Below are 22003 nucleotides of genomic sequence, written 5' to 3' on the forward strand. Positions count from 1 at the left end.
TCCAGACTGTATTGTGTATCAGTACTTTATTCCTTTTTAGAGCTGGATAATATTCCAGTGTGTGGATATACCACATTTGTTAGACATTGTTTTTTGTTTTTCAATGTTGACCATTGTGAACAGTGCTGCTATGAACATTTGTGTACAAGTATTTATTTGAGCACCTGATTTCAATTCTTAGGGGTAAATACCTGGGAATGAAATTGATGAACCATATGGTAATTTTATGTTTAACTTTGTGAGGAACTGACAAACTAGTTTCCATAGCAGCTGAACCATTTTTCATTCCCACCAGCAGTAGACAAGTGTTCCAATTTCTCTAATTTTATTTCACACATGATTCTCACAAATATGTTTGTGTACTTTCCCAGCCTCTTGTCTAGAAAGTAGTAATCCCACTTGAGGGCTCACTGTTAAGGACTAGTCACTCCCCTTTTACTGGTATCGATGTGCCTACTTATACCAGCCCACAGTTTGGCCCCAAATCTGAAAATTCCCATTAAAACTTAGGCAAAGTTGCCGTGAAAAAACTTTGGTTATTTTAAACACTAAGTTCTAAAAAAGGCTTTTCAGATACGCAAGGTCCCCAACATTTTTATGTACCTATTCCAACCTCCATTCCAGACAAACTTGCTCAGTGCTCTCACTATTATACTCATGGCAAACTGTGCTGGAGGCAACTGGAATGAGAGCGAAACAATTCTGTACAGAGAAAACAAAGCCCGGCTATTTAAAGTCAAGGTAATTGTTAACTTAATCATGTAACAAGGTAAAAAGTGAGAAAAGGAACAATCAGAGTATATTATAATCATAAGAATGTAAATACAATTATTAAGTTAACCAAGTCTCACAACATAATATCAAACATGTCAAGAATACAAGTGAAAACCACTCTTCATATCAAGGACCAGGACAAACACAAACTGAATGATAAAAGACAAACAACAGGTACCAACAGTGAGATGCCTTGAATTTTGGAATTATCTGACATGGATTTTAAAGCAGGCACCATAAAATGTCCTCATTTAACAACTATGAACACTCTCAAAACAACTGAAAATTAGAAAATCTCGTTTTTGTAAGCCCGTATTTTGTCTAGGATATCAAAGTTCTTTCTTAATACCTATCTCTATTTTGAATCATGTAAATCAAAGTTTTACCAAAAGTCCAACCTCCAGAAATTTACTTTATAAACTGTTGCCTCTAACATGTGTGTTAAGATTTGCACCATGATCCTAACGACGCTAAATTATGGTTGAGCAGAGAGAAGTTAAAAAGACTCGTGGTCGGCAAACTGCGGCTCTCGAGCCACATGCGGCTCTTTGGCCCCTTGAGTGTGGCTCTTCCTAAGCCTTAGGAGTACCCTAATTAAGTTAATAACAATGTACCTACCTATATAGTTTAAGTTTAAAAAATTTGGCTCTCAAAAGAAATTTCAATCGTTGTACTGTTGATATTTGGCTCTGTTGACTAATGAGTTTGCCAACCACTGCTCTAGGCCATACAATGAGTCTTTCTTCTTTTAGTTATTTAGAGGGGAAAACTTTCAGGCTTCTAAACTAGAAAACCAGCTCTGTTGACAGTGGGCAGGGCCCCAGGCCTCTAGCTTAGTGGGCAGCGCCATCTAGTGGCAGCACTTTGTTTCTGGTTTCAGTGTTACTAGCGTTAGCTGGGTGGCTTCAGAAAAGTCACTTAACTCAAGCATCAGCAGTCTCCTGCATAAAATTGGGGATTACAGTGCTGGTACCTTCTCAGCTCCTGAGTGAAAAAAAAAAAAGTATATATATGAAGTAATTCAGAGCCTCGGGGTCTTCATTATTAGTTCATAGTTTTGCTGGAAAGATGAAAGTTAGTTTTTGCTTTGATGCTAACAGAAAGCAGAATCCTCAAGGTCCTGTGAATTTAGATAAGTTTGGCTGAAAACTATTTGTTTTCTCTCCTGCTAGAACTGTGGCATATGTTAACCTATTTAGTGTTTCTGAAAATGTATGAAGTGACTGCCCAGGACCTTTCTATGGTCTGTGGCCCACACAAGCCAATTACAAAGGAAAATTATGGGCCCAGTTCTGATGCCATCACTGGTAAAACTCAGAGGGGTCCATGGAGGGGACGCCATCCTCAGTGAAGAGACAGACAAAAGCAGACTTGGGCTTCTCCCTGGCTTGGTAACAAGGTCCTGCCCAGGACTCTACAGGGATTGAGGTGCCCTGTCTGAGGCCCACTAATTGCCTTTCCTAGACTCTGGGTTCTTCTGTTTCTCACTCTCATTCATATTCAAGACCATGATCTGAAACCTTGAACAGATATGCAAAGTGTTTCTTAAATGCAGACAATTGAAATAGAAATGTTCCTCCCTTTCGCTATTAATTATTTTATAGCTTTCCCCAAGCACCCTTTGTATAAATAGTGACTTAAATGGTGACTATAAAGTGTGCAGAGGATTCCCCCCCTCCTCTTTTTCTGTCCCTGCTTCTCAGTTGCAAGTTCCATGGACACTCAATCCTCCCCTCTCTGAGTATATGAGGAAGAACCACATCCGAGATACACTTTTCTTTTTTTAGTGAGGTTATAAAGAACCTGAAGACCTTCCAGTACAACCCCTGCCACTAACTGCCCATGTGACCTGGTTCGGTGGCCCTCACACTTCACTGTAGCATGGAATTAACTAGCTAACTCATGAAAAGCATCAGCAGAGCCTGGTACATAGTCAGTCCTCAATAACAAATACTTGAACAATGACAAGCTGGCTGACCAACTTGTTAGCCTGCAAGGAAAAAATTCCCAGACATCAATTCAACATCAATGCTTCTGACACCATTGTAATAACCTGGTTATGTAACAGGAAAGGAGTGAAAGTCCAAATAATATAGGCATGCCATTTACACAGCTTTGCCAAAAAGCTTCCACTAAAGGAAGTCCCTCCCTCTCTATCTTGGCTCCAGGGCGCCTGGCTCTTGTGACCCCTGCTGCAGCGGGCTGTGCTCTCCTGTGCCCACAAGGCGCATGGCCTCGTGGGCTTCACACGTGGACTGATGGACTTTAATCTGGTCTGAATGCTGAACCACACCCACCTACCACATGGAGACTGGACATGGGCCTTATTTCTGACATTGCTGAACTCCCAGCTGCCCCTTTTCCAGGACTGGTATAAGGGGCAGGGGACTTTGGAACCCAAGAAGTGTAACTTCAGCAAATAAAGCCTTCTTCCACATTCCATCCTCCCTTGCCAGTCATAAAAAATTCACTTTCTGAAGATAATGCAAGAGCCTCAAGCCCACTGGGGTCTGAGAAGTCTGGCCCATTAATTCCTCCAGTACAACTTTGAGTTTGTTTTCTAATCCTCAAAATGCGTCCTCTGGATGGACGTTATTAGGCAGCCAAGGTGAGAACTCAATGAAGTGGGACTCTATCTCCACTTAGAACTGGAAGGTACCGATTAGCTATTTCATAACAGAAAAATCTTTGCTTATCTAAATTAGACCAGTTTTCTTTTTTTAACCCCAAACCAACTCGCGTGTAAACACTTGTATGTATGTATGTATGTATGTATAGCCAGAACTGTCCTCTTATTTGAGCCTTTCTTGCCCCCAGGACGGAGAAAGCAAGTGTGAGGTGTTGATAATCAGCAATATCAAGTGTTGGTTATTCACTATAAGCCAGGAATATTATGTGCATCTCTCAGAGTCTCACAATTCTTCAGTCCTTTTCCATTCTACAGATTGTGAAACTGGGTTGAATACCTACAAAGATCACACAGCCAGCGTGCTGCAGAGGTGGGTTGGAACTGAATTTTCCTGACTACGAGTGGGTTCTACTCTACATTATTCCTCAAGAAGAGGTATAGCAGAGGTCATCCACAAGGGTCTGAGTGCTTCACCACCAAAATTCTCTCTCCCTCTTCTTCTATCCTCTGCCCGAAACTCCATCATTAGAGAAGATAGTGCTGTATCAGGGGAGAAAGACATTCAAGTGAGATAAATGAACCCTTAATCTGAGGACTGAGGCTTACTGTGGCTTTAAATCCCATGCCTCACTGAATATCACTTTTATCGCCTGTGAAATATACATAATAAAACCGGTCCTTCTGATCAAATAGGGCTTTTGTAGTTTAGAATGAAAAATCAAAATGAGGTAATATACGCAAAAGCACTTTTTCAGCCAGGTTTGCTTTTATTGTAGAAATTCTTAAGGAACTCCATTTCTTTAAATCTTAGATTCTTAAGTTTTTAAAAATGTCCATTTAAAACTCAATAGGGGAAGGTGCATTTTACATGATAACTAGATGACAGCAGAGCACAGAGGATTAGGATACAGTTTAGTCCTGTAACCTGGAGGTAACGAGAGAGAGAGATAGATAGAGAGAGAGAGAAAGAAAGAGAGAGAGAGGGGAAGGCTCCTATTTCACTAACTACTTATACCCAGCATTGACCCCAAAAAGTCACACATCTCAAGTGCAAGCAAAACCTAGGACTGGCATGAAAAATACCCCCTGAGCTTTTCATCTTCATTTCAAATATTGATTTATTTTCCAAATAGAAGCTGGAACACCAAATCAACTAAGAGCACCCATCTGATAAAAGATATGCAAATATATTTATAAATATTACAGTATCATCTATAATGTTGACAGGTCAGATAAAGGCACCAACTTTCAGCTAAAACTAAATTCTAAGTACAGGATGAAGATACAGAGTTTTTACACACACGCACTCAATCTACTTTATTTTCAGCTCCATAGATGGTTACAAATTGCATCTATTATTCATAGACTCCCCAACCCCCACCCACCTTCAGGTACAAACCAGACTCCAATATTGAAGGAACCTCCAATATTTGAATGTTAAAAATCAATAGATTATCAGATTTATCAGAAAGTATTCTAGATGTGTTGCAAAAAAATGCAAACAAAATTCTATTTAACAAAAGCCTAATATGCAAATTGTCCCCTCAATGGGGAGTTTGACTGCTCGCTATGATGCGTGCTGACCACTAGGGGGCGGCGTGGGCCATGTCAGCGTCAGCGACGTGGTGCTGGCAGCGGGCAGCAGTGGAGGCACTGCTGGCTCCAATGGGCCCCGAGGAGAGCAGGACCATGGCGGGATGGTGGAGCAGGTGAGTGGGTGGCACCAGGTCAAGGCAGGTGCGAGTGGGGGCCTAATCGTCCTGCCAATCACCCCACAGATGGCGACCAGCAGTAGTGGTGGGGGGCGGGGCTGCTCCCCAGCTCCCAGTCGCTGAGGGAACTGGGTGGGGCCCTGGACCAGATCCACCACCCCGCAGACAGCGACCAGCAGCCAGTAGGCCCTGATCGCCTGATCGGGGCCGGGCCCTGGGCTGGGACGAGGAACTGGGGGTGGGTGGCAGTGACCAACCTCCCAGGGCACCTGGGCAGTGGGCGGTGACCTCTTGCCGGCTACCTGGGGGTGGGGGTGACAGGGATGGAGGTGCAGTGAGAATGCAGGTTGTCCACGGAGCTTGCTCTCACTTCCCCTGCTACCCTTCCCTGGGACACCAGGGCTGAAGCGCTGGGGAAGCCCCAGTGAGGAGCCCACCTCGCACCCATGCATCCTCTTCTGGGTGAGCCAGGCTGCAGCCGCTGGGATCACAGGGGCCGGTTGGGCTCCCTGTGGGTTTGCACAGTAGCCGGTTTGTGTGAGGCCGGCTGGGAGAGAGCGCACTGCCTGCCCAGCTTCCGTGTGCGGTGCCACTGGCCCGCGGTGTCCAGCTGCGCTCACTGCATCTCCACGTGGAAACTCGAGCGCCGTGACTCAGGCGAGGGGGGCGTGTGAGGGCCTGTAGGCCCAGGTGCTGCCCAGGGGCCAGAGGTCAGCTGGGACCTGCCTTTCCTGCCAGATGCTTGTGGTTCGATCACCGGCCAGGCCTAGAGACCGCATCTGTGCACAAATTTTGTGCACTGGGCCTCTAGTTTAAAATAAAAACAAAAACCTGGTTAAACATTTGCCAAGCAAGAGTCCACCCCTGAAGCAGCAGCCCAGGGAGACCTCCTGCTTTTCCCAAGGGCTCCATCCACTATTCCTTTTTGTCTCTTTAATAAATAATTGAGATGTAAAATCCCTGAAGGCAGTGGGAGGGCCCATGTAGAGAAGGCAGGATGTCTGCACAAAGGTGGCCCTAGGATTGATCTGACAAGTGACTGCCCGGGCAGGTCTCCCTTGGACGGGCCAGCCCTGAGCTAGAAGTCCCTGGGAGATGATGGTTTTGCACTGACTTTCTGAAAGGAAGGAGCCTGTGGAGAGAGGTCCCAATTTGCAGTTCTTTTGTTCTTTTGTTTTTGTGAGCACTGACCTCTAGCTCCCTCCTGTCTCCTTCCTTCTCTCCTCCCCCACATAATTCTATGCCTTGAGAGAATCAGAATAAAAATAAAGAATAATCAGAGTCAAAAGACCAGAGGGCCCATCTCTGATGTCTTGTGTGGCTGATGAGGCCTTGGCTCCAGCATATCTGACAAGACATCGATGGAATCGATGAGGCTAAATGAAAATGTGCAGAACATCCGTGTTTTACATGCAGCCATTGGGAGAGAGGAGGCCCAGCCAGCAGGGTCTGGAGGAGCATGTAAAGGAGGAACTGGCCTGTGAGGCCCTGGGACAGGAAGCCAGCAGGAGCCGAGGGAAACCCAGGCATGAAATGAGTAGAAAGAACACTCAAACCAGGTAAACACTGAACACAGGGCTTCTTTGTTTAGGTTGGAGGGGTCTTTTATGAGATTGTCAAGAATGTGCTCATTTTAAAGTTGGAAAAGATGGGAACCCTAAAACACGGTAGGACTTTTGCTGAATGGGTGAACGTATGCAGGTGAGTCCCACATTCAGTGGCACGGGTTGAGGCCTCACTGCCAGGCATTACCTGGGCTGGGTATGAACACTCTACACCTTTCGGTAGCCTAAGACACCACACAATAGCAATTCAGTGCCTGACCTGGGCAAATCCAACTGCTGACAGGCAGACACTGACTGCCCTGGGCTAATGGGTTGGCATGTTCATTCCTATTGGGCTTCAGTCAAGTCACTTAGACACTGTTTGAGGCATTAACCAAGATTTAAAAATTTTTCCGAGTTCACTGAATGGAAGATTAATTACTGTATATATTGAACCAGGCTTCAATGCTTCTTTAAATCCAGCGAACGTATAATTTGAATATTCCACTCTGACAATTCAGCATTTCGTCTTCATGAAGCCTCGCTCAAAGAAATTTCAATAATGCTGTTTTTAATTAGCTACTTCCTGTCCAGTTAATAAAGCTAAAGTACTTAAGTCGCCCACTACAGTCCCAAGTCTCCTGTTCAAGACTGATGTTCTTTGTTCCTCCCACCTCCACCTCCACCCCTCTGCCTCAAGCCCACTGAACCAGAGGGATGAAGCAGAGGGTTCATCTGAGTGGCACAGTAATTACGATAATAGCTGATACTTACATGGCAATTACTACGTGCCAGGATCTGTTGTAAGTGCTCTACGTGCATTAACTCATTTAACCTTCACACGACACTATGAGGTAGGGACTATTATCATCCTCATTTTACGTGTCTAGTGGGTCTCTGGAGTGGCTTACTCAGGGGAACCACAGTCAAAGGAAAAGGGGAGAGAAGAAATGTCCTTAGTTCAAGGACATTTACTCAGGATTGGAGGGATGAAGAGATTCTGAGCCCAGCTGTGTTTCTCAGTCAGCTTCTCCTGTGGTCTGGCTTCTCCTAATCCAGGCCTGGAATTAAGTTTTAAGGGGATGAGACAAGTAAAGCCTCTCTGGGTCCTTGCATAAGGAGAGTGCTCAGGGTGACTGGTGTCTCGCTCCAGGCTAGGAAACTCGGAGGACAAGAGGTAGTCAGTGCATGACTTTGGAGGAAGAGTAAGACGAGTCACTGCTTTGGTGAGGCAAAAAAAAAAAATGCTTAAGAATTTTTCATGGACTAGAGGTAGCCAACACAGGAGAGAGAGCTGGGCTAGAACTACGTAAAATTCCACTTAAGAAAACTGCCAGGGAGGATGGAGGGTTCCAGCAAACAAAGTGTTTTTGAAACAAACTGCCAAAGAGAAGACTGAGGGCAAGGCCGCTGACCAGAGAAAGTCACTGATCACTGGTAGTCCCTATGGGAGCCTCTAGAAGTCCACCCAAGCATGCACGCTCCAGAAACAGCCTCAAACACTTAGTGGACCAGAACATCACAGCTATGTCAGGGCAGTGCTTTTCAGGTAATGACTTTCTAGGCCCCTTACTCTCCTCCCTCCTTGTCTCCCTGGTGGAAGGATCAGAAACGGTATTAGCCAGGCAGTAAGGGAGAGGTCTACAGGAGAGAAGGTGGATGCATGGTGATCCAGAACTCATCTTCCCATCAAAATTCTGATTGTCTCAGAGATGGTATGCCTTCTCACCTGGGAGGTTTCATTCCTTTAGTTACAGACCCCTTTGCAGTATTAATCTTCCTTCTTTTGACTCATCACCATCATCTTATGGCTCTATTATTGTGTATGTTAAAAAAAAAAACTCATCCCTTTACCCAATATCCTCTTTCCTCTGTCCTCTCATTTATCTCCTCTACAGGAGATGCAAATGTAACAAAAACACCCCACTTTACTAAGTGCCAATTAAAAAGCTATAATTAAAGAATTACAAGAATTCAGAAGGTTGGAGAGGTCACTTTCAACAGGGTTGATTTGAGAAAACTTTGGAGGAGATGCCAATAGAAATAGAACTAAAACAAGAATAGTTAAAAGCTTGTAGGCAACAAAAATGATTTAAATATGTAAAGCAAGGAAAGGCAAGGGAGAGGATGGAGCTTGCCTATTAGCTTGGGCATAAACTCTCATATGAAGCTATGCCAAGGACTTTGCATCTTTCCAATTTTCTAATCTGCACGTGTACTTTATAGAAATCACAGTCCAGGTGCCTCTAGGATGTCTCCTAATTACATGCTTCCTTTCTAGGTGGTAACTCCACTCCAGAGACAAACTCACAGATGAGAATTTAGGGACAAATAAACATTATAATTAATGGCATTCTCTGAAACGGTGACTTAAGTAAACCTTCTTAATCTCCTCTGTCACTTGACATTTAATATTTATTTAGCACCGAGAGAATCAACTATTCTTTTCCTTTCAAAACAAAGTCACAAGACTATGCAACATGTTAATTTGCAAGGATTATTATTGCATTGCTCTTCTCAGTTTTTGTTTATTCCTTTTTCTCAAAATTGCATGATGCAAAAAAGCTGGATGGATTAGTGGAACTTCTAGTCTTAAAAGACAAAAAAATCACTTGGTTAAAATCAGAGAAGATATATTAACAGTTCCAGGGGAGCTATTTCAAAAGTCGTTTAAAAACTAAGCTGATTCAAAAAAGATTTACTTCAGAAAGACAGTTTATGCTTAAACGTATATGTAAAAATACCTTGGGCTCCATCCTGAAGGCTGCTGCGGGTTACCTTTTGGCTACATTTTCATATCCTACTTTAAGTATTTACAACCTAGGAGAACTGGGAACTATAGTTTAAAAAACAACAACAACCCAAAACCAGTATTTATAAGAGAAAATGAATGTCTTATTTAAAATGAACTGTAAAAGAATGAGCTATAACATGTAAATCTTTAAGTATTGTAAATTAGGCAAAAACAAATACTGTAGACAGAAGGGAAGGGAGATATAAACAAAACAAAAAAACTTCTAAACTGAGACAATTAATCCAAATTCATATAACTGCTCTCCTGATGTGATAACGAAAAAAAAGGATATTTCAAACTCAAAGACTATAGTGTTTTACTATCTATACTAATAAAAGGGTAATATGCTAATTAGACCAGATAGACCAGACGTCTTCCGGACGTCCTTTCGGACAAAGCGTCAGCTGCGAGGGCCGAGGCAGACCGCCACGGCTGGGAGGGCCCATCACAGAGCCCCGGCCAGGTGGGCAGGGCAGGCAGGGCCTCCCTGTGGGCAGCGATTAATGGCAGAGCCCCAGCCTGGTGGTAAGGGCCTCCCTCTGCTCTGCGATTGATCCCAGAGCCCCAGAAGGGTGGGCAGGGCCTCCCTGTGGGCAGGGATCAATGCCGGAGACCAGGCCAGGTGAGAAGGGCCTCCCTCTGTGGGGAGATAGCTGGCAGGCCCCGCCCATCCGCCACAGTGTCACTGGCTGGTGGCCTGGGCCTCCCTCTGTAGGGTGATGGATCACAGGGACCCCAGATCGATGCCCCATAGAGGGAGGCCCTGCTCACCCTGCCGGGGCTCTGCGATTGATGGCAGCCAGCACAGAGGGAGGCCCCACCCAACCTTCCCAGGCTCTGTGATCCATGCTGCACAGAGGGAGGCCCTGCCCACCCTGCCAGGACTCTGGGATCAATCACAGAGCAGAGGGAGGCCCTTCCTACTGGGCCTGTTTTTGTTGTTTTTATATCATGTCTTTGTTTTTGTTACTGTTTATTTATAAATAAATTTATATATTATTTTCATATACATTTTACTAATTTTCTTTCATCTCTGACACTTCTATTATAGACAAAGGGCAAATAGCAATATTAAAATATTTCCTCTAATTAATTCCCTTTCAATGTGCATGAATTTCATGCACCGGGCCACTAGTCCTATATAATAAAAGGCTAATACGCAAATTGACCAAAAGGCAGAATGACCGGTCACTGTGATGTGTACTGACAACAAGGGGGCAGACACTCAATGCAGGAGCTGTCCCCTGGTGGTCAGAGCACTCCCACAGGGAGAGTGCCGCTCAGCTGGCTCATGGCTGGTGAGCGCAGCGGTGGTGGCGGAAGCCTCTCCCGCCTCTGCTGGCTGCAGGTGGGCGGTAAGAAGCAAGGGGTCCCGGACTGTGAGAGGGCGCAGGCTGGGCTGAGGGACACCCCCATCCAGTGCACGAATGTCATGCACCGGGCCTCTAGTTACAGAGCATAAAATTTCTCCCAAACTCTCATATGTACATGAGCCTAGAATTAGCTTCTCACGTCCTAGGTTATTAATAATGTGTATATTTGAAAATAAATATATACAATATTTTAAAACAAAACCCTTCAAGAACATACTTAAGCACTGATGTCCAAGGGATTCAGACACCATGTAACATTTAGGATATATGGTATCTGGAAGATTAAACATTCTTGCTTGCTTGTTACTCTGAAGTCTTCATTATACACAGGTTGCTTCTTGGGGGACCAAACCCAGTTTCATTTTCTCCAGTACTATAAAAATCAACAACATCAAGAAACAAAGAGAACATAATTAGCTTCAATGTTCACAAGAAAAATAAACAATAGTTATCTAATCTAATAAAAGAGAAACATGCAAATTGACTGTAATTTTGCTACACCCCAAGCCACGCCCACCAGCCAATCAGAGCGACTACATGCAAATTAACCCAACCAAGATGGTGGCCAACAGCCACGTAGCTGGAGCAAGCAGGAGGCTTGGCTGCCTGGGTGATGGAGGAAGACAAGAGTTCCGCCTGCCCTGGCTGGCTGTGGCCTCTGCTCAAGGCAACAAAGTTTCAATTATAGAAGATAAATAAATCCTAGATACCTGCTTCCAGCCAGCCTCCACTGGGAGCTTGGGTGGCTAGGGGCTGTGGCCAGCCTTCCAACAGCCATCAGCCCCTCACCCAGGTTGGCCACACCCTCATGGGGTGAGGGTCCCCCCTGGGGGGCTTGGCCTGGGTGTGGCCAACCTGAAAATGGCCCTCAGCCCCTCACCCAGGCTGGCTAGGCACCCCAGCAGGGACCTCCACCCTGAAGCGGGTGTGGCCAGTCTGAAAACAGCCCTCAGCCCTCTCCCAGGCTGGCCAGGCACCCAAGCGGGACCCCCATCCTGATCCGGGACCCCCTTCAGGGCAAACCAACCAGCCCCCACCCATGCACCAGGCATATAATAAAAGGGTAATATGCAAATCGACCCTAACAGCAGAATAACTGGGAATGACTGGTCACTATGACACACATTGACCACCCGGGGGCAGACGCTCAATGCAGGAGCTGCCCCTTGGGGGGTCAGTGCACTCCCACAGGGGGAGCTCTGCTCAGCCACAAGCCAGGCTGACGGCTGCCAGCAGAGCAGTGATGGTGGGAGCCTCTCCCGCCTCCTCAGCAGCGCTAAGGATGTCTGACTGCAGCTTAGGCCTGGTCCCCGCTGGCAAGTGGACATCCCCCGAGGGCTGCCAGCTTAGGCCCGATCCCCCGGGGCACGGACCTAAGCCAGCAAGTGGACATCCCTCAAGGGGTCCCAGACTGCGAGAGGGCACAGGCCGAGCTGAGGGGATCCCCCCCCACCAGTGCACAAATTTTTGTGCACCGGGCCTCTAGTAGATTTATAAGATGCTTAGAAAAAGATAAACACATGCTTTTTACAGAAAGAAACAAACCCTTAGCTTATTCTAATCCTTTAAAAAACAGTCTTCTGTAGCATGGCTCGGTGGTTGGGGGGTCGACCTATGAACCAGGAGGTCGTGGTTTAATTTCTGGTCAGGAAACATGCCCTGGTTGTGGGCTCAATCCCCCCTTGGGGCGGGGCGGTGAGTGTGCAGGAGGCAGCCAATCAATGATTCTCTCTTTCATCTCAGAAATTACAGAAAAGGAAAATTGAAGAAATGATTAAAGACCTGAATAGGCTTTGATGACACAGTGGACACTGGGTGAGGGGGAAGTCCAAGCAGACTGACTTTGAGCTTAGGAAATTAGAAGTATTAGTAACTGTGTTAAGAAGTCAGGAGGGAGTTCACAAGGAAAAGCATGTGAGGGTGGAGAGGAAAGAGGCCTAATTTTTCTGTTTGCTAACCATTTTCCTAATCATCATTACGAAATCCATAATTTAAACAGGTTTTAAATCTGAGGTTTATCATCATCAGCTAGTGTGGAAAGGTTTTCCCTCATCAGACATTTGTATGAAAGATATTGTTAACAGCAAGTCTACAGATACACCTTTTCAGTGTGTGGTATGCATTGCTTTTCTCAGCCTCGAAATCCTTCCCTAAAACTTCACCATGCATCAAAACTTAACATGCGTTAAGTCTCAGTTGGCATGGCCTCCACTAAACCCAAAGTCATTTGCAAGAAGGGCTTATAATCATCACTGATCACAAAGGATGAAGACACCCAAGTTGACAATCCACTAGGAAAATGTAAGTGGAATGTTTGAGAGTTGACTGTGCATGAAACATGTTCACATCAGATGGCCGGTGAAATAGCAAAAAAGGCTTCACCCCCAAAACATCCCAGAAGAGTCAGGAGCTGGCATGAGGAGTGTGGCTCCATGCGGACTCTGGGCAGCAGGTGGAGAAGCGGGAGAAGTACACTTCCCTCAGGGAACTGACCTGGGCAAACTTGTGAATCTGCTCCACCACTGCAGCAAACAGGGCGTGGACACTCTCGTCAATCAGACTCTGCATGTAATGCACCGCCTCCTCGTCCGACAGGTCCAGGCGGAATTTATCCTGAACCTACAAGGCCACAGTCTGTTAGTCTTCTGAACAAAGAGAACCAGGCATATTTCAAAGACAGAATTAAACGGATGTAGACATTACACTGCAGTATGAGTTATTTCTACGTCAAAGAAATAATTCATGACTTACAAGGAGTTCTGAAAACTGCTCATTTGAGTGTGGAAGTTTACTGCTTTTGCTATATGCTCTTTTAAAAAATGTTTTTATTGATTGATTGGTTTTAGAAAGAGAGGAAGAAAGGACCAGTTATGTCAGAACTCAGGGTTTTTGATGCCAATTACTCTTTTCCACAACCAGAGAAATTTCATCTCTGACACTGTTGGTGCCCTTTAGAAAGTTTACAATTCAAGTTAAAAAAGCTATACTGGGGCCAAAAAAACAAGGGGAAATGGGTTGTTAAATCTTTCATATATGAAAAGTAGACTGTGATGTTCGAGGATATATAGAAATTACCTTTTTCACAGTTTTATCTGGTTCAAGAGCAATATCTGGAATGTTTGCATCCACCATCAAGGAAAATAAGTTCAAAATTAGATTAGAATACCTAAGGGTGATTGGGGAAAAAATAACAATTCGTTAGAATTTTGCAGTTCTTCTCATATCAAAAACACTCCTAGAAATAGTGGTACCTGCATCTCTATAACAATTACTGTTACCCCGAAGGAAAATGGAATGTGAGACTATTCACCAGCTGTCTCAATGAAAGCAAGCCTCGAAAAAATATCTTACTCTGGGGTCTTAATATAATACCATTTCTAGGTCCTACACTATGGAACAAACTTTTGGAGTAATCACCAAATAATCACTTTTTTTTCTTCAGTTTTCAGGGAGTACATTCTTTTTAATGGGGTGTAAGAGAATCCCTTTTATACCTAATTATCATTTGGCTAAGCAATGAATATCTGCCTTTGCTAAATAACGACAAGGACCTGCCACTCTAAGACCACCTCAGTGCCAGGGGTAAATGCATGAAAGGGAAACACTGCCATCCCACTAACCATTCAGGAGTACCCTCCAGAGACATGAACCACCACTTTAGAAACCAGTGACTGGGCTGAATAGAAGCAATGCTAAATGAAGGAGAAAACAGCTAGTACTCTACAGTATTAAAAATGAGCAAGATACTTAAATATCATCATCTTTGGATTATGCTGACCCCAACAGGAACTACAGGTTTATCCTCACCAATCCTCAAACTTTCACCTTACTCCAAACAAAGAGAAGAAGTGCTACTATTCCACATGCTCAGCCAGAGGTGGAGCCCGGGGGACAGAGTACATGGGTGCACAGAAGCACAATCCACCTCCTGCCCAGACCCCCTCCTGGAACAGCCATGCTCTCAGTGGCCCCTCAGCACTCTAGTGATGAAAGGAGGTTCAGGTTAGACTTTGGAGGTGGGTGTGAGTAAGACAACTTTGTGTCCTCTCTAGGGCATGGAGGCCAGGATGCAGGAGGTGCAGAATCCTCATTTCAGCCATCTGCCTATCCATAGTATGAAAAAGCTCAACCTGTGACATAAAAACCATTTACTGCTGAACTGTGATGATAATGGAACTAAAGACAAAAATGACTATACATATAAACCTCAAATTACCTAATATAAATATTTTATATTGCCCATGAAAGCCAAGAGGGACTATAATGAAAATTTCTACCTTGATATAATCCTCTCATCAAATTAGGCCCTCACTCACTGATTCTCTTTGGGGAAAAAAAAAAAAAGTAAGATGATATCAAAACAGTTTTAACTTAGCTTGAAGTTACTGGTTTCTTGTGAGAACTGATAAAAAGCATATCACAGATGTCACTTTACTTCTACTCAAATAATTTTATTCATTCAACCAACAAATATTTACCGAACACTCACTCTATGCACTGCTCTAGACACTAAGGACATAGTGGTGAACTGAACAATCAAGGCTCCTACATTCACGAAGCTCACATTCTGGAAGAGGTTGGGAGCTCATACAATAAGCTGTTTAAGAAAATAATGTCATACCTGGGTGACTGATACAAGATTTAAAAAATAAAGTAAAACAGGAAACGGTCAGAGATTGAGGGGTGGGGAGTCACCTTAAGGAAGTATGATTTTATTTTAAATGCACTGAGAAGCCACTGAGTTTAAAGAGTGGAACAGCACACTCAGATTTGCATTTCTGAAAGCTCACATTGGCCACCTTGTGGGGAATAACAATGGAGGCAGGGGAACTTTCACAGACTCCAGGGTAAGAGAAACAATATGGAAGTGATGGAGCTATATTCTGGGGATGGAGTGGGTGACACACAAGTGGAGGTGGGGAGAGAGAACAGGGACTGAATCTCACTGAGGATTTAGCCTAAGAAATGGGAATGAGTGGTTACCCATCAAAATAATAATGAATGAAAAACAGGATTTAGGGCAGGGAATCAAGAATTCCATTTTAGACATACTGAGTTTGAGATGCCTCCTAAATTCTCAGCAAAGATATCAAGTAGGCAGTTAGGTATATCTCAGAGGAGCTATCAGGGCTGATGGGATTAGTTTGATGTCATCAGCATTTGGATCCCATTTAAAGTTACAAGTCTGGATTAAATGCTTACGGAGAGAGTTAAGGGAAAAAAGATCAGAACCCATAGACTGATAATGAAAACTGTAGACATTCATTGTGTAGAGGTAGACAGAAGAGGACAGGAACCAGCAAAGAAGAAGTGACCAGTAAGGAACAAAGAAAACAGGAGAGAGGGCTACACCAAATATAAGAAAGGTTTTTAGAAACAGAGACATGGTCAGCTATACCAAAGATGCTAGGAGCAAAAATGGCAATAGATACACCTGTATATCTTGATGAAATTAGTTTCAACAGACAAGTAAGACTAGCAGCCTTACTAGAGAAGGCAAAGGAAGGAGGCAAGTGGAAACAGTGAAAACGGAACTTTCTGAAGTAGATGTTTGACCAACTCTACTTTTCTTGCTCTATAAAATGAATTTACCAAAATTCTCTCTGCCGAGCAAACCCACTTACCTTCGCAGGTGGAGGAAAGCCGTGTAGCACTGCTTCCGGAACTCCTGGTACTGCTCGCTCTGCGTTCCCCCCATGCCTTCCACCATCTCTTTATTCAGCTTCATTGGAGGGGGAAGAGGCTTCGGATCCCGACCCAAGATATATCCAAAGTCTATGTGGAAGAGTTTGCCTAGGTGTTGATAAGAAACACATTTGTTTCCATAATTATCTTAAGGAACTAGGAAGTGGATATGTCATACATTTGGTAAAGTGGTTTCTCTTCATAAAGTCTATCAGTTCATGACAAAGTCTAGTAAATTGATGACCCTCTAATCCCAGGCTTGGGAGTAGCCTTCAGAGCATATCTTAGTTCATTAAACTCACATTCATCCAGCTAAAATTATGCTTAAAATCATTCCACAGTAATATTAAAAATTTAAATCCTACTTTTAGATCTCCATAATCCAGTTAGCAAAGCCTGAACAACTTCTTTAAGATGTTAGTATAAATAAGTATCTTGTAGCAAGTTTCTCATGCTAACATTTAAGTGAGCTACCCTTCATATAGCAGAAGACCATTTCTTTTAAGTATTTCTAGGACAAAGCCACAATCCCCTGCCAAAAAAAAAATCCCTTATATTTCACATTATACTGTTAGCTTCTTCTGAAACATTTCCAACTAATCTGTGTCACTCGTTACCTGCAGACTAAGAAACCAAGCACAGTGTTCATGTCAGCCAAGAACTGAATACAGCTGCACTGCCCATGAAGACAAACCTGGAGCAGTCATCTAAACTCACAGACCAGGTATGTAAGAATAGGATCGTTCGTTCACTTTAGAGCAGGGGTCGCCAACCTTTCGGACCTCACGGATCACCAGTAGTCCATGGGCCACCGGTTGGCTTTAGAGAATGCTTCACCATAGAATTCATAAACATCTTGTGATTTACAAGAAGTTGTATAAGGCAGGGATGCTACTATTTGTTTTCAAACATTTCAGCTAAGTGTATATTAAAATTATTTATTTACTTATCTTTCTTCTCCACACTAAACTGTTAAAGAACCATTAAGAGTCTTATAATAAAAAACCTTGTTTCATTTATTTTTGTTATAGTTCTAAAACCTGGGATAATGGAGAGTCAATGTAGCTATTTTGCATTTATTTAACCAAAGTCATCTCAATTTCACATTTACAGCTTAGACAACTTTCAATAACATTGTTGATGTGAGAAATTTTCTTCTAGAAATCTGAAAGTTCTTATACTGGGTCGTTTTGTTTTAAAATTTCCTGCCTTCGTTTCCATGAAGATCTATAATAAAAACAAAAAAGGCCGCCATGGCCGGGTAGCTCAGTTGGATGAAGCACTGTCCTGTACACTAAAAGGCTGTTGGGTCAATTCCCGGTGAGGCAACCCATACATGTTTCTCTCTCACATGATATTTCTCTCTCTCCCTCAAATCAATAGAAACATATCCTTGAGTGAGGATTAAAAAATAACAACGAAAGAGGCCAAATCTGGATCCTCTGGATGCTACCTTACTAGTAGTACTTTAGTGTTATTTCAGTGTTGGTGATTGAGTTATTATCCAACAGCAAGGCAACTTTCATTGTTGCAGGCTGATACTAACAGAAGCAGGATTAGTTCTACCTTGAAATTACATGGCAGCATCTTGACAATGGAGGTTATGAAGTAGGTTCAAGTAGAGAAAAGCAGTATAAGAATATTCACATGGGATATATTAACAACACTATGAACTCAAACTTCCACTATATTATCCGCACCATCGTCACACTGCAAGTGACAACTTCAATTTACTTTTGTCATATTAATGTTGCTAGATTAAATTTTGCAAGTTTGTAACATGATTTAATTCATAAATCTGTTTTTTAGTTATGGAAGAGAACATGTACAAGAAGTTAATACCAGGTTTTATGTGGTACATATTTAAGATTATAAAATGCAATATGTCAACTCAGGGGGTTTCATTTCTGTTTAAAATAGTTTTGTGTATTACTCATGATTGAAAAACACATTTCAGAATTCTAAAATAGGCTCCAGAGGTCTCTAAACATAATGAAATCAAATTTTTGGAAAATCCTGAGTTCACCAAATTCCCAAATGAAGTCCATGATTCCAAAAAGAAAAAAACTAGTTTTAGAATAAGATTTGGTAATTGCAGTACTCCCTGGGAAAGCATCATCTCCTAATCTCTAACTTTACTTTTATTGTTGGCTCTATGGCATCTGTTTCCCCGCTTTTGCCCACCTCCACCTAGCCCCACCCCTCCTTCCCTCTGGCCATCACCACTCTGCAGTCTGTGTCTATGGGTTATGCATATACATTCTTTAGCTAATCCCTTTGCCTTCTTTCATCCAGTTCCCTCCCTCCTCTCTGACAGCTGTGAGTCTGTTCCATGTATCCATGCCTCTGTTTTTATTTTGTGACAGCATGGATGGACCTGGAGATTATGATGCTACATGAAATAAGCCAGTCAGAGAAAGACAAATACCATATGACCTCACCTACATGTTGAACCTAATGAACAAAATAAAAACAGAGGCATCTCCTAATCTCTTAAGGTTCAAGGGAATAGGCTATCTTTGAATTGTCTAGAATTTGGTGAAAAGTCCATGATCAACTTCTGTTAAGGATTTTACTGCCTTCAACTAAATACAGGGTGGGGAAAAGGTGGGTTTATAGTTGTTCATATGGAACATAATACAATGATTAATAAATCATAATACAAGAATAAACTCTGTATTTCATATACCCACAACTGCAAACCCTGTATATAGCCTCTGTCCAACTAAGCTAAGCACTTCATTTTGTGTTTTATTCTCTTTCTCGAGTTACCATTTATTTTCTGCCTTGTTAGACAAACACCATTCTACCCTTATTCGTACAGGTATAGCTAAAATTCCCTTGGTTTTATTTAATTATGTAAGTGATGCTTTGTTTTGTTATGAGTATAATTCTTAATGGTACTCAGCACGTGAGCAGATAACCTATATGACCAAGCTTTGATTCAAAACTGCACCCTTAATGAATCACGACATCCCAGTATCAAAAGCTATCAGCCATCATACATGGTTTATTTAATGTGCTCTCTGCTTTTAATAGGAAACCCAAACCCAGTCCCACTTTTCTTCATTTCATTACAGGCATTATTGGAATTCCAATGTCAACTATGCCTCGCTGCTTTCAAATGAAGAGTGTATTTCTATTCTTCTTACAAGAAAACTCTCAAGGAACAGGATTACTGCTTAATTATAAGGCATAAAAGATTCAGTATCTAACAATGAAACCATTATTATGCTTTGCAAGTTCACAGAGTCATGTATTTTGAAAAGAGGCTATTAATGCTTCAAGAAAATGTACCTCTTAAGTAGCAAAGGGAATGAATGGCTCTTTTAACGTTAATACCTGTAAAGGAAACTTGTAAGGATTTAAAAAATGCACTTCAAAAAATTAAAAGTTTAATTAGGAAATTCAGGAAGATTATTCAAATCTATTACCTTAAATAGTGAGGAGGTAAAGTGTACATAAAACAAACTGAATGTTGACTGTAATTATCTCCTATATACAAGTGGTAAGAGTAGTTAATTAAATTTTCCTGTTATTTGCATAAGTGACAAGAACTTATTTCTAAAATTATAGTTCAAGACATTTGCAGATCTTGGATTAAAGAGAATGTATACTCCTGAAATTAATAATATTTAATAGAGTTTTTAAATTTCCATTTTGTCTATCTAATTAAAAAAAACATAAGCAATCATTAACATTTTCTTTATAAGATTTCAGTAAATACGAGAAGACTTCTTGATACTAAATATTCAAGAAACTTTCAAAGATCAGATTTTAAATAATGTCTAAAAAGAAAACTATTCACATGAAGATAAGTCCTTCTCATTATTTAAATAACTAAAGTAATGATCAAAGACTTAAAAAGAATTTATGGCTAAAAAGTGAAGGTCTTATGGGCCTGGCTCTGTTTTGTATTGAGAAAAACCAATCAAATTGGTAGATAACAGTATGTCCAGAGTTTATAATGAAAGTTTAGACAGGAAACAGATTTTCCTGGAAACCCTAAGAATGGATAAAAATGACATTAAAAACAACCACAAAAAAACCCCTAGTTCATTTATTCATTGTAAAAGCACTTACTGAGTGCTTACTAAATACATAAAAGTGTTTATAGCCCTTTCTCTCATTTCCCAGAAAATAAACAAGCACATTGAGAAAATAAGTCTGTAGTTTTAGGTTTTGCAGCATACTTAATCTACCAAACTAACTTAAATACAAACAGCTGAGGAGGCACCACTATTTGAATAGTAACTAAGTTCTTTCCATATCAGAAGATTCTGAATATCATAAACTGTATTATGTCTTGAGGAAAAAAAATAAGACAAATATAGTATAGTTTTAAATATCAAGCTTTACCTTAAAACACAGAAAGGATAACATTAAATCAATGAGCAAACTGTTCTCTTCTATAACTTCCTATGCTACTAAAATTAAGAGCCACTCAAAAGAGAATTTAAAGGCGGTAACTTTAAAATGTTTGAAATTTAGAGTGGTAAAAAGGAATTTTTTGAAATAAGTTAATTATTTCCTTATCTCTAAAACTAGAGGCCTGATGCACAAAATTCATGCAAGGGGCTTGGCCCTTGCAGCCCTGGTGGCTGCCCCAGCTTCGTCCGGAAGGTTGTCCAGACAGTTGTCCTGCTGTTTGGCCTTCCACTCTAATTCGCATTATGATGTTACTATAGATTATGATTCCAAATATCAGCTACATAGTCAAAAAATGGAAAGCATTCCTACTTCCTGATGGTAAAGCAAACTAAACCATAAAAGCTAGCCAACCTCAAGAATTATTTATTACTAGAGGCCCAATGAATGAAGATTCGTGCAAGAATAGGCCTTCCTTCCCCTGGCTGCCGGCACCAGCTTCCCTCTGGCACCTGGGACCCGGGTTGCTTTGTTCCAGCTGCCGCCAGGCACCCGGGACTCGGGCTGCTTTGCTCTAGCCACTGCCCCCACCCCTGATGTGTGTCTGCTGGGGCTGGGGGCGGCATGCAGTCCCCTCCCGCCCATCTGCGCGCGCAGCTCCTCCTGAGCGGTCATGATGCAGCATCCTCCTGAGCCGGTTGTGATGCCTGGCTAATTTGCATATTACCACTCTATATATAGACTAGTAGCCCGGTGCACGAAATTCGTGCACTGGAGTGGGGGGGGGGAAGGGGCCCCTCAGTCTGGCCTTCACCCTCTCCAATCTGAGACCCCTCAGGGAATGTCCAACTACCTGTTTGTGCCCACACTTTTAACAGATAACAGCTCCATTGTTGTTCCTTTCTTATGCTTAAAACCATTGGAATTAGTAGGTATTCAAAGTGTGTATACATTTTGGGGGGACACCCTGTATATCTCTAGTCAGTGGTGAAAAAAACCAACAGCAGATTTGGAACCCCCAGACAGGGAACCTTGCTCATTCCCCACATGTCTCCCCACTTCACTTTCCACCTTCGTGGGCAGCAGGAGAATCAATGTTTTCTCTCATTAATTCGGAAAAGCAC

General features: G+C 42.5%; 1 protein-coding gene across 3 annotated transcripts in view; it reads right to left on the bottom strand.

The window, feature by feature from the left end:
- Window positions 1–10837: 10837 nt before the first annotated feature.
- Window positions 10838–22003, bottom strand: part of PIK3C3 (phosphatidylinositol 3-kinase, catalytic subunit type 3) — an 84969-nt gene continuing 73803 nt past the window's right edge. For all 3 annotated transcript variants that reach the window (XM_014550295.1, XM_005879335.2, XM_014550296.1), the window contains 4 exons: window positions 16451–16619; window positions 13902–13992; window positions 13320–13445; window positions 10838–11199 (listed from right to left, as the gene is read on the bottom strand). In XM_014550295.1, the coding sequence (XP_014405781.1) occupies window positions 11185–11199; window positions 13320–13445; window positions 13902–13992; window positions 16451–16619 (401 nt within the window). In that variant the 3' untranslated portion in view covers window positions 10838–11184. The remainder of the gene's footprint in view (window positions 11200–13319; window positions 13446–13901; window positions 13993–16450; window positions 16620–22003) is intronic.

Source organism: Myotis brandtii, unplaced genomic scaffold, assembly GCF_000412655.1.
Source record: "Myotis brandtii unplaced genomic scaffold, ASM41265v1 scaffold590, whole genome shotgun sequence".
Lineage (NCBI taxonomy): Eukaryota > Metazoa > Chordata > Mammalia > Chiroptera > Vespertilionidae > Myotis > Myotis brandtii.